This window comes from Pleurodeles waltl, chromosome 1_2, assembly GCF_031143425.1.
Source record: "Pleurodeles waltl isolate 20211129_DDA chromosome 1_2, aPleWal1.hap1.20221129, whole genome shotgun sequence".
Classification (NCBI taxonomy): Eukaryota; Metazoa; Chordata; class Amphibia; order Caudata; family Salamandridae; genus Pleurodeles; species Pleurodeles waltl.
Window position 1 is genome coordinate 974,298,170 of NC_090437.1, and position 15,099 is coordinate 974,313,268.

Sequence of the window (15,099 nt, forward strand, 5' to 3'; positions counted from 1 at the left end):
GTGGGTCTTTTATCTATTTTCTGATAAAGCACACTTCATCTTCCTTGGTAGGAAAGCTTTTAATCCACCCCTGGTAGCCTATGGAGGGTATCGCATAAGAAAAAGATTTCAATTAATTGCTCACTCACCTGCTGTATACCCCTCCACCTGGGCTATGGTCCCGATCTCTCTCTCTTTCTCGATCTCTTTCTCTTGTGCGCTCTCGTTCTCTATCGCGATCACGATCTCGTTCCCTATCACGATCTCTCTCTCGGTCTCTCTCTTTGTCTCTTCTTCCATAGTAATCCCACTGCTTGCCAGGATCCACAAGATTTGCCCATGGAGCAGCTGAGCCAGGCATGTGAGGAAAAGAAACTAAAGGGTAAAATGAATTATTAATAAAAGTTGTAGCAACATGTTTCTTGAAATTATGTTTAATTAAACAATTTGGATTATTATTAATGATTATATTATGCATATAAAATGAAAACATTCCAACACTGTATTTTTTTTTTTTTTTTATACTTTCCGAGTTAAAGCAAGTTACTTCCCACAACGTAGGTTTATCCTTAGAGAAAGGGGCCCTTTTATCCTGCGACCTTATTTGGATTATTACAAAGGCCTGTGCCATACCAAAATTGGCTGGTCCTTTGAAGTCTTGATTGATTAAAAAAAATGTAACATACACAATTTTTAGTGTTACATAATTAGCAGGTCAAGAAAATAAATCGATTTTGCTCAGAAATTAGGGACGGATTTAGTTAGAGAGACAGTTCTCTTAAGGGGGAGGAAACAATTACCCTATTTGATAGGCTGCTATCTTTCAAGTGAAGTATTTGAACTGGAAACAGGAAGGTTTTGTTTTGGCCAAACTGTGTTTAGACACAAAACGAGCAACCAATATCAGAGCTCCATGACAAAGAAGGAATCTTTCAAACTGGGGTAAACATGTTCGCTCCGATTCCAAAGACTGCTAGTGCCTTTGAGACAATACTTGGAGACACGTATGGCCAACAGTTACAGTTTGATAATGATGATCTCTGTTCACCAAAACACAGTATTTACAAATTCCTTTAGAGTCTGAAATGTTATACTGATGCATTGTATGGTCATAAATGAGAACCACAAACATTTTTTGGGGAGGAACCGCATGGGACCTTTTATTTATTGTGCAAATAAAAAAAAAATCTAATTTTAATAGGAGGCTCGGAACTTTTCTAAATTCAATTGAAGCCACGTCCAGACTACCTTCGGTTTCATGCACCAGCCCTGCTCCTCAATCTGAGGATACTAATTTCATTTTTATGCTCCATTTTCAAATTCCTTGCCATTTACAGTACATTTTAAAATGTTCAATTGTCCATTTATCTACTTTATTTCTATACACTTTATTATTCTGTTAACATTAGTTATCCTTCTAAGCAGTCAAAGCCTGTAATTTTCAACAGTTCCTGGGGGAAGAAAAGATTGTACAAGTTTTACAGGTAAGTATACATCTTACAGTTCCTATCTCCAGGTTTTAGGTAGTCCATCGTTAGGACTTCAAGTTAACCCCAAACACCCACCACCAACAACACAGGGCCGGTAGGGTGCAGAGGTCAAAGGAGAACCCAGTTAATGTTGGCTCCTGAGGCAATAGGGGGGTACTCGAAATCCGGTCAGCCAGCAGGTAAGTACCCACGACTCGGACAACAGATGGGGGGGGGGGGGGGAGGGGAGTTTTCAAGAGAGGACTGGAGGGGGCCCGAAGTAGGCACCAAACACACACCCTCAGCGGCACTAGGGCGGCCGGGTGCAGGGTGCAAACAGGGCGTCGGGTTTCCGATGCAACTGTATGAGGGGATCCCAGGGGTCACTTAGAGGCTGTAGGCGAGGTCCGAGGGGGTGTCTCGGGCACACAATGGGTCGGACAGGTAAGAGTGCCGACTGCTGGTTGATGCTGCAAGGCCTGAGGGTGCAGTGGGTTCTTTAGGCGTTGGATATCTTCGTCCGGAACTCGTGGTCAGGTGGGTCCTCTGCATTCTCTCTGCCGGCGGCGGTGTGGGGGCTTGGAGGGGGTCAACCCAGGGTGGGCCTTTGTTCCCAATCTCCTGGGGACACTTTCTTGCTGGATGAACCACCTCGACATGGGCCGTGGGCGCCGGGTGCACTGGTATCAAGACTCACGCATCCAGAGTGAGGTGGGAGTCCTTGGTTCAAAGTTTCTTTTGGACAGAGCCGCTGTCCTCGAGAGTTCTTGGTCCTTTGGGGTGCAGGGCAGTCCTCTGGAGATGTCAAAGGTCGTTAGGCCAGCTGGATGAGTCGCTGTTCTTCTTGCAGGTACTTTGAAGCAGGAGACAGGCCGGTAGGGCTGGGACCAAAGCAGTTGTCTCCCTTCTTCTCTGCTGGGGTTTTCAGCTTAGCAATCCTTCTCTTTGTAGGTCGCCAAGAATCTGGTGAGCTGGGTTCAGGGAGGCCCTTAAATCCTAGATTTAGGGTTGTGTTAGGGGTCAGAGGGCAGTAACCAATGGCTACTGTCCCTGAGGGTGGCTACACCCTCCTTGTGCTCACTCCCTTTGGGGAGGGGGAACATTCCTATCCCTGTTGGTCCCTGTCCTCCAAAACAAGATAAAGGATTCTGCAGGGAGGGGGTCACCTCAGCTCTTGACACCTTAGGGGTGGTCACTCCTTCCTGTTTTCCCTAATTTTCCAGACCGACTTGCCACCAAAAGTGGGGCTTTGTCCAGGGGGCTGCCATCTCTACTAGCTGGAGTGCCCTGGGGCACTGTAACCAGAGGCTTGAGCCTTTGAGGCTCACCGCCAGGTGTTACAGTTGCTGCAGGAAGAGGTTTGAAGCACCTCCACCCAGCTCAGGATTTGTTTCTGATCACAGAGTGCACAAAGGCACTTACCCCATGTGGTCAGAAGCTCGTCTGAAAGTGGCAGGCTGGCACAGACCGGTCAGTCCTACACTAGCAGTTGGGCTAACATACAGGAGGCATCTCTAAGATGCCCTCTGTGTGCATGTTTCAATAAATCCCACAATGGCATCAGTGTGGGTTTATTGTGCTCAGAAGTTTGAGACCAAACTTCCCAGTATTCAGTGAAGCCATTATGCTGCTGTGGAATTCGTAATGACAAACTCCCAGACCATATACTTAATATGGCTACACTGCACTTACAATGTCTAAGAATGGACTTAGGCACTTGTAGGGGCGTATTGCTCATGCAGCTATGCTATCACCTGTGTTATGGTGCATCCTGCCGTAGGGCTGTAAGTCCTGCTAGATGGGTGACTTACCTATGCCACAGGCAGTGGTTTGTGGGTATGGCACCCTGAGAGGAGTGCCATGTCGACTGTGCCTTTTTCTCGCCACTAGCACACACAAGCTGCAAAACAGTGTGTATGGGCTGAGTGAGGCGTCTTCCAGGGTGGTATAATACATGCTGCAGCCCTTAGAGACATTCCCTGGCCACAGGGCATTTGGTACTTTTACAAGGGACTTAACTGTATGCCAGGGGTGTGCCAATTGTGGTAACAATGGTACATTTTAGGGAGAAAACACTGGTGTTTGGGCATAGTTAGCAGGATCCCAGCACACTCAAAGTCAAGTCAGCATCAATATCAAGCAAAATGTGGCAGGGTGGGTTAACCATGCCAAGAGGGGCACTTTCCTACATCTCTTTAGCCATCTACGCAGTACAAACACTACAATCAGATTGTCTACAAAGGGTGGGGTCCTCTATCCCAGGATCAGATTTGCCAGAGACCAATCCCAGCTGCCCTACTCAGCGGGAGGCTGTCCGCTCACCAAGAAATGACTGGGTTGATGCCGGGGTGGAATTTCATGTCCCCTCCCCACAAGCACAGGGGCCACTGTCCAGACGCACAGATGTCTCCGCTGTTCAGGCCGTTGGGCTCCAGTACCCTGTTGTACTCAAAGTGCGCAGTTTACAGATGGAGGGACAGGGCCCAGATGAGCACCCCACAGTTCTCTTCAGGCTCAATGCTCCTTTGATATCACCACTAGAGGGGACGGGCCATGTATGGCAACTGCCTCCCCCCCTCTCAGATCAGCACCCTTGGTACCATGGGAACCTTTTATAAGGGACTTAACTGTGTGCCAGGGCTGTGCCAATTGTGGGAACAAAGGTACAGTTTTAGGGAAAGAATGCTAGTGCTGGGGCCTGGTTAGCAGGGTCCCAGCACAATTTCAATCAAAGTTGGCATCAACACTAGGCAAAAAGTAGCGGGGATAATCATGCCAACAGTGGCACTTTCCTACACTGCTCGGGAGAGTATTCCCCAGGCCTCCTCCTGAGGCAGGACTTGCGCAACAGTGTACCAGATGATATGGCAGAAACAGCCCAATTACTACTAAGTGCTCAGTGCCAGGCTGGTGGAAGAAAACAACTGCTTCCCAAGATGGTCCAGCCTCTTGGATTCCCTACCTGGAGGAGTGGAAAGGAATGTGCCATGGGGCATGGAGGCTTCAACTACCGAGCTCTCAGGGGTGGGGTGTTAGCTTAGAAAGCTAGAGTCGCCCAGAGCTGGGCCATGGCTGTGGGCAATCGTCCTATTTACAGGAGCCCCCGTGCCGGGCTTGGACCAAGGGCCCAGCAGGACAACTGTAAGTGCTTTGTTGAAGGGCAAAAGGGGTTCAGATGTAGAAGCCCCAGGGTGAAGCACTTCTGTCAAGATGTTTGTCTTAACAGCCATTGGGGGCAGATCGAGGTCAAGGACCTCTACTGTCCTATACACCACCATTGCATAGGATGTCCCCTCGTCTATATCTACAGTGAGGGTCGGTGGAGAGAGTAAGCCAGTATATGGAGAGGTATTCAGACCAATGGTGTAGGAAGTTGGCTCTGTATGTGCTATTTCAAAGTAAGGAATAGCATGCACAGAGTCCAAGGGTTCCCCTTAGAGGTAAGATAGTGGCAAAAAGAGATAATACTAATGCTCTATTTTGTGGTAGTGTGGTCGAGCAGTAGGCATATCAAAGGAGTAGTGTTAAGCATTTGTTGTACATACACACAGGCAATAAATGAGGAACACACACTCAGAGACAAATCCAGCCAATAGGTTTTGTTATAGAAAAATATATTTTCTTAGTTTATTTTAAGAACCACAGGTTCAAATTCTACATGTAATATCTCATTTGAAAGGTATTGCAGGTAAGTACTTTAGGAACTTTGAATCATTACATTAGCATGTATACTTTTCACATAAAACACAATAAGCTGTTTTAGAAGTGGACACAGTGCAATTTTCACAGTTCCTGGGGGAGGTAAGTTTTGTTAGTTTTGTCAGGTAAGTAAATCACTTACAAGTCTCGGGTTTGGGTCCAAGGTAGCCCACCGTTGGGGGTTCAGAGCAACCCCAAAGTTACCACACCAGCAGCTCAGGGCCGGTCAGGGTCAGAGGTCAAAGAGGTGCCCAAAACGCATAGGCTTCAATGGAGAGAAGGGGGTGCCCCGGTTCCGGTCTACCAGCAGGTAAGTACCCGCGTCTTCGGAGGGCAGACCAGGGGGGTTTTGTAGGGCACCGGGGGGGACACAAGTTCACACAAAAAGTACACCCTCAGCGGCACTGGGGCGGCCGGGTGCAGTGTAGAAACAAGCGTCGGGTTTTCAATGTAAATCAATGAGAGATCAAGGGATCTCTTCAGCGTCGCAGGCAGGCAAGGGGGGGGCTCCACGGGGTAGCCACCACCTAGGCAAGGGAGAGGGCCTTCTGGGGGTCACTCCTGCACAGGAGTTCCGTTCCTGTCGGTGCTGGGGGCTGCGGGTGCAGGGTCTTTTCCAGCCGTCGGGAAATGGAGTTCAGGCAGTCACGATCAGGGGGAGCCTCGGGATTCCCTCTGCAGGCGTCGCTGTGGGGGCTCAGGGGGGACAACTTTGGTTACTCACGGACTCGGAGTCGCCGGAGGGTCCTCCCTGAGGTGTTGGTTCTCCACCAGTCGAGTCGGGGTCGCCGGGTGCAGTGTTGCAAGTCTCACGCTTCTTGCGGGGAGTTGCAGGGGTCTTTAAGTCTGCTCCTTGAAACAAAGTTGCAGGTCTTTTGGAGCAGTGCCGCTGTCCTCGGGAGTTTCTTGTCTTTCTTGAAGTCGGGCCGTCCTCAGAGGATTCAGAGGTCGCTGGTCCCTTGGAAAGCGTCGCTGGAGCAGGGTTCTTTGGAAGGCAGGAGACAGGCCGGTAGGACTGGGGCCAAAGCAGTTGGTGTCTTCTGTTCTTCCTCTGCAGGGGTTTTTCAGCTCGGCAGTCTTCTTCTTCTTGTAGTTTCAGGAATCTAAATTCTTAGGTTCAGGGAAGCCCTTAAATACTAAATTTAAGGGCGTGTTTAGGTCTGGGGGGTTAGTATCCAATGGCTACTAGCCCTGAGGGTGGGTACACCCTCTTTGTGCCTCCTCCCAAGGGGAGGGGGTCACATTCCTATCCCTATTGGGGGAATCCTCCTTCTACAAGATGGAGGATTTCTAAAAGTCAGAGTCACCTCAGCTCAGGACACCTTAGGGGCTGTCCTGACTGGCCAGTGACTCCTCCTTGTTATTCTCATTCTCTCTCCTGGACTTGCCGCCAAAAGTGGGGGCTGTGTCCAGGGGGCGGGCATCTCCACTAGCTGGAGTGCCCTGGGGCATTGTAACACGAAGCTTGAGCCTTTGAAGCTCACTGCTAGGTGTTACAGTTCCTGCAGGGGGGAGGTGTGAAGCACCTCCACCCAGAGCAGGCTTTGTTTCTGTCCTCAGAGAGCACAAAGGCTCTCACCGCATGAGGTCAGACACTCGTCTCTCAGCAGCAGGCTGGCACAGACCAGTCAGTCCTGCACTGAACAATTGGGTAAAATACAGGGGGTATCTCTAAGATGCCCTCTGTGTGCATTTTTTAATAAATCCAACACTGGCATCAGTGTGGGTTTATTATTCTGAGAAGTTTGATACTAAACTTCCCAGTATTCAGTGTAGCCATTATGGAGCTGTGGAGTTCGTTTTTGACAGACTCCCAGCCCATATACTCTTATGGCTACCCTGCACTTACAATGTCTAAGGTTTTGCTTAGACACTGTAGGGGCATAGTGCTCATGCACATATGCCCTCATCTGTGGTATAGTACACCCTGCCTTAGGGCTGTAAGGCCTACTAGAGGGGTGACTTAGCTATGCCACAGGCAGTGGGGGGTTGGCATGGCACCCTGAGGGGAGTGCCATGTCGACTTAGTCATTTTCTCCCCACCTGCACATACAAGCTGGCAAGCAGTGTGTCCGTGCTGAGTGAGGGGTCCCTAGGGTGGCATAAGACATGCTGCAGCCCTTGGAGACCTTCCCTGGCATCAGGGCCCTTGGTACCAGGGGTACCAGTTACAAGGGACTTACCTAGGTGCCAGGGTTGTGCCAATTGTGGAAACAATGGTACATTTTAGGTGAAAGAACACTGGTGCTGGGGCCTGGTTAGCAGGGTCCCAGCACACTTCTCAGTCAAGTCAGCATCAGTATCAGGCAAAAAGTGGGGGGTAACTGCAACAGGGAGCCATTTCTTTACACAAGCCCCCCCCAGCCCACAGGCCAGGAGACTCAGCCAAAGCTGGGAGAGTCTTCCTAGTCTGTCAGGCGAGGAAGAGTAGAGGAAATAGGCTGGTTTGTTGCAGGGCCTACTCTGCCTTACATCTTCCTGTTCAGGTCATTCCCTCTGGGGAACTGACCCACTTCCACAGTGATAGGACCTAGTCTGAATTGCCTCTTGTCTGTACTTTTTATGTCTCCACCCATTCTCTCTATTTTGGGGTTAGAGGTATCCACCTCTGCTAATCTTATCTTAGCCAGGGTCACCCCTAGCTTACCCAAAGAGGTTACCCAGAGCTGGAGTAACCCCACCATGACCAACAGGGTCAGGGGGCCTAACTTGCTATTTGGCATGGGGTCAGACCACCATGCCAAGGATAGTGCAGCCATAAAGGCTAACACCCAGCAGAGGCCACTGACAGCTGTCAGTGCCCAGAACCACACCTTTAGCTCTTCACCTACAAGGGAAGGGGCTAAGTTACAGGCTTCTTTGGGTTCAGGGTGCCTGTCTGCTGTATTAGAGTGGGGGGTTAACACATCTTGTAGTAAACACCCTTCTTCCACTCTTTCTTCTGTTAGCTGAGGAGCCACCCACTCAGGCTTAACAGTTGCCTGACTAGCCAGGACTTCTTGTGGGTCAGGTTGGACTTTACCAGTGCCACTTTTGGAGTTCTCCCCTACTGGAGCAGAATCTCCTTGGCTTGCTGGAACCTTGGCTAAAGGTTGTCCACCCTTCCTACACTGTTTTCTTTTCTTTTTCTTCTGGGGCCTACTTGCATTTACTGCAGAGGCTGGAACTCCAGATTCCTTGGGAGAGGACTGGCACTGGACCAGCTCCTCTCTTGGGCTCTGACTAACCTCTGGGTAGTAATTTCCAAGGAGACAATCAAGGGGGAGGTCTGTACTGACTACCACCCTTCTCCAGCTAAAAGTCCCACCCACTTCTATGGGCACCAAAGCCACAGGCCTATCAGTGACCCTGTCTGGGCTAACTCTTACTCTGGCCATCTCACCTGGGATGTACTGGTTGGAGAACACCAGCCTGTCATGCACAATAGTGTGACTGGCACAAGTGTCTCTCAGGGCAGTGGCTGGGATTCCATTTACCAGTAGGTGGTGGAAGTGTCTACTTCCCTCTGGAATCTCCAACTCACCTGTTGGGCCCTTTTTCCAGTTGAAGGCTATGAAGACCTCCTCATCTAAGGAGTCATCCCCAATGGCTACACTGGTCACCCCTGGGATTTTGCTAGGGGGTTTGTTTTTGGGACAAGAAGTGTCCTTGGTGTGGTGCCCTGTTTGTCTACAGTTATGGCACCATGCCTTAGTGGCATCCCAGTTCTTACCCTGGTACCCACCTTTGTTTTGAGTTGTGTCTCGGGGCCCACCTACCTGGTCTGGTCTTTGGGGGCCTACAGAGGACTCTTTTTCTTTGTTTCTAGTGTCACCCACTTTCTCCTGAGGAGGTTTTGTAACCCCTTTCTTTTGGTCACCCCCAGTGGAAGTTTTGGTTGCCCTAGTCTTGACCCAGTGGTCTGCCTTCTTTCCCAATTCTTGGGGAGAAATTGGACCTAGGTCTACCAGATACTGATGCAACTTTTCATTGAAGCAGTTACTTAAAATGTGTTCTTTCATAAACAAATTATAAAGCCCAACATAGTCATGCACTTCATTTCCAGTTACCCAACCATCCAGTGTTTTCACTGAGTAGTCTACAAAATCAACCCAGGTCTGGCTCGAGGATTTTTGAGCCCCCCTGAACCTAATCCTGTACTCCTCAGTGGAGAATCCAAAGCCCTCAATCAGGGTACCCTTCATGAGGTCATAAGATTCTGCATCTTTTCCAGAGAGTGTGAGGAGTCTATCCCTACACTTTCCTGTGAACATTTCCCAAAGGAGAGCACCCCAGTGAGATTTGTTCACTTTTCTGGTTACACAAGCCCTCTCAAAAGCTGTGAACCATTTGGTGATGTCATCACCATCTTCATATTTAGTTACAATCCCTTTAGGGATTTTCAACATGTCAGGAGAATCTCTGACCCTATTTATGTTGCTGCCACCATTGATGGGTCCTAGGCCCATCTCTTGTCTTTCCCTTTCTATGGCTAGGATCTGTTTTTCCAAAGCCAATCTTTTGGCCATCCTGGCTAACTGGATGTCCTCTTCACTGGAGTTATCCTCAGTGATTTCAGAGGTGTTGGTCCCTCCTGTGAGGGAACCAGCATCTCTGACTATTATTTTTGGAGTCAGGGCTTGAGAGGCCCTGTCCTCCCTAGATAGGACTGGTAGGGGGGAATCACCCTCCAAGTCACTATACTCATCCTCTGAGTTGCCATCCTCAGAGGGGTTGGTTCTTTCAAACTCTGCCAACAGCTCCTGGAGCTGTAGTTTGGAAGGTCTGGAGCCCATTGCTATTTTCTTTAGTTTGCAGAGTGACCTTAGCTCTCTCATCTGTAGATGGAGGTAAGGTGTGGTGTCGAGTTCCACCACATTCACATCTGTATTAGACATTATGCTTCTAAAAGTTGGAATACTTTTTAAGAATCTAAAACTAGTTCTAGGTTCTAATTCAAACTTTTACCAAACTTTTAAACTCTAAAAGGAATGCTAAACAGGATCTAACACAAGGCCCTAGCAGGTCTTTTAAGAATTTAGAAAAATTTCAAATTGCAAAAATCAATTTCTAATGACAATTTTTGGAATTTGTCGTGTGATCAGGTATTGGCTGAGTAGTCCAGCAAATGCAAAGTCTTGTACCCCACCGCTGATCCACCAATGTAGGAAGTTGGCTCTGTATGTGCTATTTCAAAGTAAGGAATAGCATGCACAGAGTCCAAGGGTTCCCCTTAGAGGTAAGATAGTGGCAAAAAGAGATAATACTAATGCTCTATTTTGTGGTAGTGTGGTCGAGCAGTAGGCTTATCAAAGGAGTAGTGTTAAGCATTTGTTGTACATACACACAGGCAATAAATGAGGAACACACACTCGGAGACAAACCCAGCCAATAGGTTTTGTTATAGAAAAATATATTTTCTTAGTTTATTTTAAGAACCACATGTTCAAATTCTACATGTAATATCTCATTTGAAAGGTATTGCAGGTAAGTACTTTAGGAACTTTGAATCATTACATTAGCATGTATACTTTTCACATAAAACACAATAAGCTGTTTTAGAAGTGGACACAGTGCAATTTTCACAGTTCCTGGGGGAGGTAAGTTTTGTTAGTTTTGTCAGGTAAGTAAATCACTTACAAGTCTTGGGTTTGGGTCCAAGGTAGCCCACCGTTGGGGGTTCAGAGCAACCCCAAAGTTACCACACCAGCAGCTCAGGGCCGGTCAGGTGCAGAGGTCAAAGAGGTGCCCAAAACGCATAGGCTTCAATGGAGAGAAGGGGGTGCCCCGGTTCCGGTCTACCAGCAGGTAAGTACCCGCGTCTTCGGAGGGCAGACCAGGGGGGTTTTGTAGGGCACCGGGGGGGACACAAGTTCACACAAAAAGTACACCCTCAGCGGCACTGGGGCGGCCGGGTGCAGTGTAGAAACAAGCGTCAGGTTTTCAATGTAAATCAATGAGAGATCAAGGGATCTCTTCAGCGTCGCAGGCAGGCAAGGGGGGGGCTCGTCGGGGTAGCCACCACCTAGGCAAGGGAGAGGGCCTTCTGGGGGTCACTCCTGCACAGGAGTTCCGTTCCTGTCGGTGCTGGGGGCTGCGGGTGCAGGGTCTTTTCCAGCCGTCGGGAAATGGAGTTCAGGCAGTCGCGGTCAGGGGGAGCCTCGGGATTCCCTCTGCAGGCGTCGCTGTGGGGGGTCAGGGGGGACAACTTTGGTTACTCACGGACTCGGAGTCGCCGGAGGGTCCTCCCTGAGGTGTTGGTTCTCCACCAGTCGAGTCGGGGTCGCCGGGTGCAGTGTTGCAAGTCTCACGCTTCTTGCGGGGAGTTGCAGGGGTCTTTAAGTCTGCTCCTTGAAACAAAGTTGCAGGTCTTTTGGAGCAGTGCCGCTGTCCTCGGGAGTTTCTTGTAGTCGGGCCGTCCTCAGAGGATTCAGAGGTCGCTGGTCCCTTGGAAAGCGTCGCTGGAGCAGGGTTCTTTGGAAGGCAGGAGACAGGCCGGTAGGACTGGGGCCAAAGCAGTTGGTGTCTTCTGTTCTTCCTCTGCAGGGGTTTTTCAGCTCGGCAGTCTTCTTCTTCTTGTAGTTTCAGGAATCTAAATTCTTAGGTTCAGGGAAGCCCTTAAATACTAAATTTAAGGGCGTGTTTAGGTCTGGGGGGTTAGTATCCAATGGCTACTAGCCCTGAGGGTGGGTACACCCTCTTTGTGCCTCCTCCCAAGGGGAGGGGGTCACATTCCTATCCCTATTGGGGGAATCCTCCTTCTACAAGATGGAGGATTTCTAAAAGTCAGAGTCACCTCAGCTCAGGACACCTTAGGGGCTGTCCTGACTGGCCAGTGACTCCTCCTTGTTATTCTCATTATCTCTCCTGGACTTGCCGCCAAAAGTGGGGGCTGTGTCCAGGGGGCGGGCATCTCCACTAGCTGGAGTGCCCTGGGGCATTGTAACACGAAGCTTGAGCCTTTGAAGCTCACTGCTAGGTGTTACAGTTCCTGCAGGGGGGAGGTGTGAAGCACCTCCACCCAGAGCAGGCTTTGTTTCTGTCCTCAGAGAGCACAAAGGCTCTCACCGCATGAGGTCAGACACTCGTCTCTCAGCAGCAGGCTGGCACAGACCAGTCAGTCCTGCACTGAACAATTGGGTAAAATACAGGGGGTATCTCTAAGATGCCCTCTGTGTGCATTTTTTAATAAATCCAACACTGGCATCAGTGTGGGTTTATTATTCTGAGAAGTTTGATACTAAACTTCCCAGTATTCAGTGTAGCCATTATGGAGCTGTGGAGTTCGTTTTTGACAGACTCCCAGCCCATATACTCTTATGGCTACCCTGCACTTACAATGTCTAAGGTTTTGCTTAGACACTGTAGGGGCATAGTGCTCATGCACATATGCCCTCACCTGTGGTATAGTGCACCCTGCCTTAGGGCTGTAAGGCCTACTAGAGGGGTGACTTAGCTATGCCACAGGCAGTGGGAGGTTGGCATGGCACCCTGAGGGGAGTGCCATGTCGACTTAGTCATTTTCTCCCCACCTGCACATACAAGCTGGCAAGCAGTGTGTCCGTGCTGAGTGAGGGGTCCCTAGGGTGGTATAAGACATGCTGCAGCCCTTGGAGACCTTCCCTGGCATCAGGGCCCTTGGTACCAGGGGTACCAGTTACAAGGGACTTACCTAGGTGCCAGGGTTGTGCCAATTGTGGAAACAATGGTACATTTTAGGTGAAAGAACACTGGTGCTGGGGCCTGGTTAGCAGGGTCCCAGCACACTTCTCAGTCAAGTCAGCATCAGTATCAGGCAAAAAGTGGGGGGTAACTGCAACAGGGAGCCATTTCTTTACAAATGGCCTCTATCTCCTCACACCAGTCCAAAGATATTTCCAGCTGGTGTTCTAAAGTGTGTAGTAACCCCACCCACTCTTTTCATGTGCCTGGCTGCGAAAAATAAGGGTCAGGCAATGACCTGGCACCTGTGTTCCAGCTCATCGGTAATGAGAATAAGGCTGGCGGTGCCGGGAGCATCAGCGTCATGACCAGGGCCGGAGAAGGTCAGTTCTGTGTAACCGGCATCAGTCCGGATCTAGAGTCTGATCCCTGATACTCCGCAGGAGCCGAGGCCGAAGCTGCCAGTGTGGATCTGGTTGAAGTCTCATCCAACCCTGCGGGGCTTGAAGGCACGCCAGAGGGGTCGGCTCGCTCGAATACGTAGCGCATGGCCTCGTAAAACTCCTTTATTTGAGCGAGTGTTGATCTGGCTCTCTGAAATGGTGGGAGGCATTGAGCTGAACTGGCTATCGGCTCCACAGAACCATGCCAGGAATGCTGATGTTCCCTGTTCATCTCGCCGGCCGGCTAGGTGAAAACGAAGTCCGCTTGGGCTTCCTCTTCTTCTTGTGCCTCTTTCCACAGTGTCCCGAGGACCTTGAATGGGAAAAAGAGGACTTAGGGCTCAAAGATGGGTCCTGTGACCTCCTTTGCGACTGGGACCGAGACCTTCTCGGAGTCATGGGCACTGGTGTTGCCGACTGCCGGGCTGCAAGCAGCTTTAGGGCCGCTCCCTCAAAGCTTTCGGCGCCATGGCCTAGCATGGAGTCATGGTCGTGCTCGAGGCACCAGAGGCAAACGAGATGGGGGTCAGTGACCGACATGGTGCGGTAAAAGGCAGCACATGGTTTAAACCTGGCCTTCCTCAAAGACATCTCAACAGGCAAAGAAACAATCTCAACAAAAAGTCGAAAAAAGGCCTGTCAAAAACCAACAGAGGGGCTGCTCTCCCCGGATCTGCACTGACGTGGAAAGAAAAGAACTAAAGCCGGTGCACCTGGCTGACGCCTATATAGGTGACCGCAACATCACATCCAGTATCAACCACACTACACAGAGCAGAATAGAGACACTCAATGGCGCACGCAAGGGGTACTGCTCAGCAAAAGTTTACAGATGCAGCCTGATGCCTGGAAAAATCAAAGGAAAGGAATCTGCAGCTAGAATTCTTTACCAGATTGTGACTACCGCAGCTAAACAAAATGTTTGGTCTTTAGAAAAAGAGTAAACACTTGATTGCTTCACTGTGATGTGTCTATAATATGCATAAGAACAATTTAAAACTACAACAGAATTTCAATTATTCCTGTGTTTGTGAACTTACCACCACCATATGGAAATGCAGGACCGGACCGACCATCATACCCAGAGCCATGGCCACTGTTTTAAAAGAAGAAAAATTACATTGTCAACGTGACACAAACTGAGCAAAGCTATAGACTTTAGTAAAATACATTGGATTAGTGGAAGATTCTGCTTAAAATATTTGCCAAGGTTTAAACATTCATCTTCTTTACAGATTATTAGTTTCTAGGAAGTTTAACAGTAATCCTGAGAAATAACTGTATGTAACTGAGACAGAAATGTATTCATTTTCTATAGGTATTGAACTGAGGGCAGAGTTAGCTTAAAGGAGCAGTTGAGGGCTTGCAGAACATTTACTTTTTTGGAGAGTATCTCAAACTTGAAGTGAGTTACACAGAATGGTATTGTATGGTTTCCTGAGAAGATATTATAAAAACATGCATGTAATGGGGGATCAAATCATCTAATTCAGAGAGCATAATGTAGGGGTTTTTCACATTTATATGAAACCAATTCATTCAATTTTACATTAACATGAGATAAATTCAGTTAAATAAAACCACATACTTTCTTGAAAAGCGCCAATGCCAAGAACAGAACCCATATATTGAGATTCCGGGGTCACCATTACATCACCTAAATAACTGTGCACATAAATATGTTTCTTTATTTCAACTCATTAAAAATCATTGTATTGCTTTACTATGGTACTGCAATTCACTAGGTAGCTATGGGGATCAGACTACTATGCCTGAAGTACAGGCAATAAATCTACTCATGTGCCTTGTAAAAGTCACTAGATTTTAAAGGAGACAGAAAAGGAGGCTGATAGGTCAGTTTCTTAGTT

General features: G+C 48.8%; 1 protein-coding gene across 6 annotated transcripts in view; it reads right to left on the reverse strand.

Moving 5' to 3' along the window:
• Window positions 1–15,099, reverse strand: part of FIP1L1 (factor interacting with PAPOLA and CPSF1) — a 510,903-nt gene that overhangs the window by 67,846 nt on the left and 427,958 nt on the right. For all 6 annotated transcript variants that reach the window (XM_069201295.1, XM_069201279.1, XM_069201288.1 and 3 more), the window contains 2 exons: window positions 14,272–14,327; window positions 129–354 (listed from right to left, as the gene is read on the reverse strand). In XM_069201295.1, coding sequence (XP_069057396.1) covers window positions 129–354; window positions 14,272–14,327 — 282 coding nt within the window. The remainder of the gene's footprint in view (window positions 1–128; window positions 355–14,271; window positions 14,328–15,099) is intronic.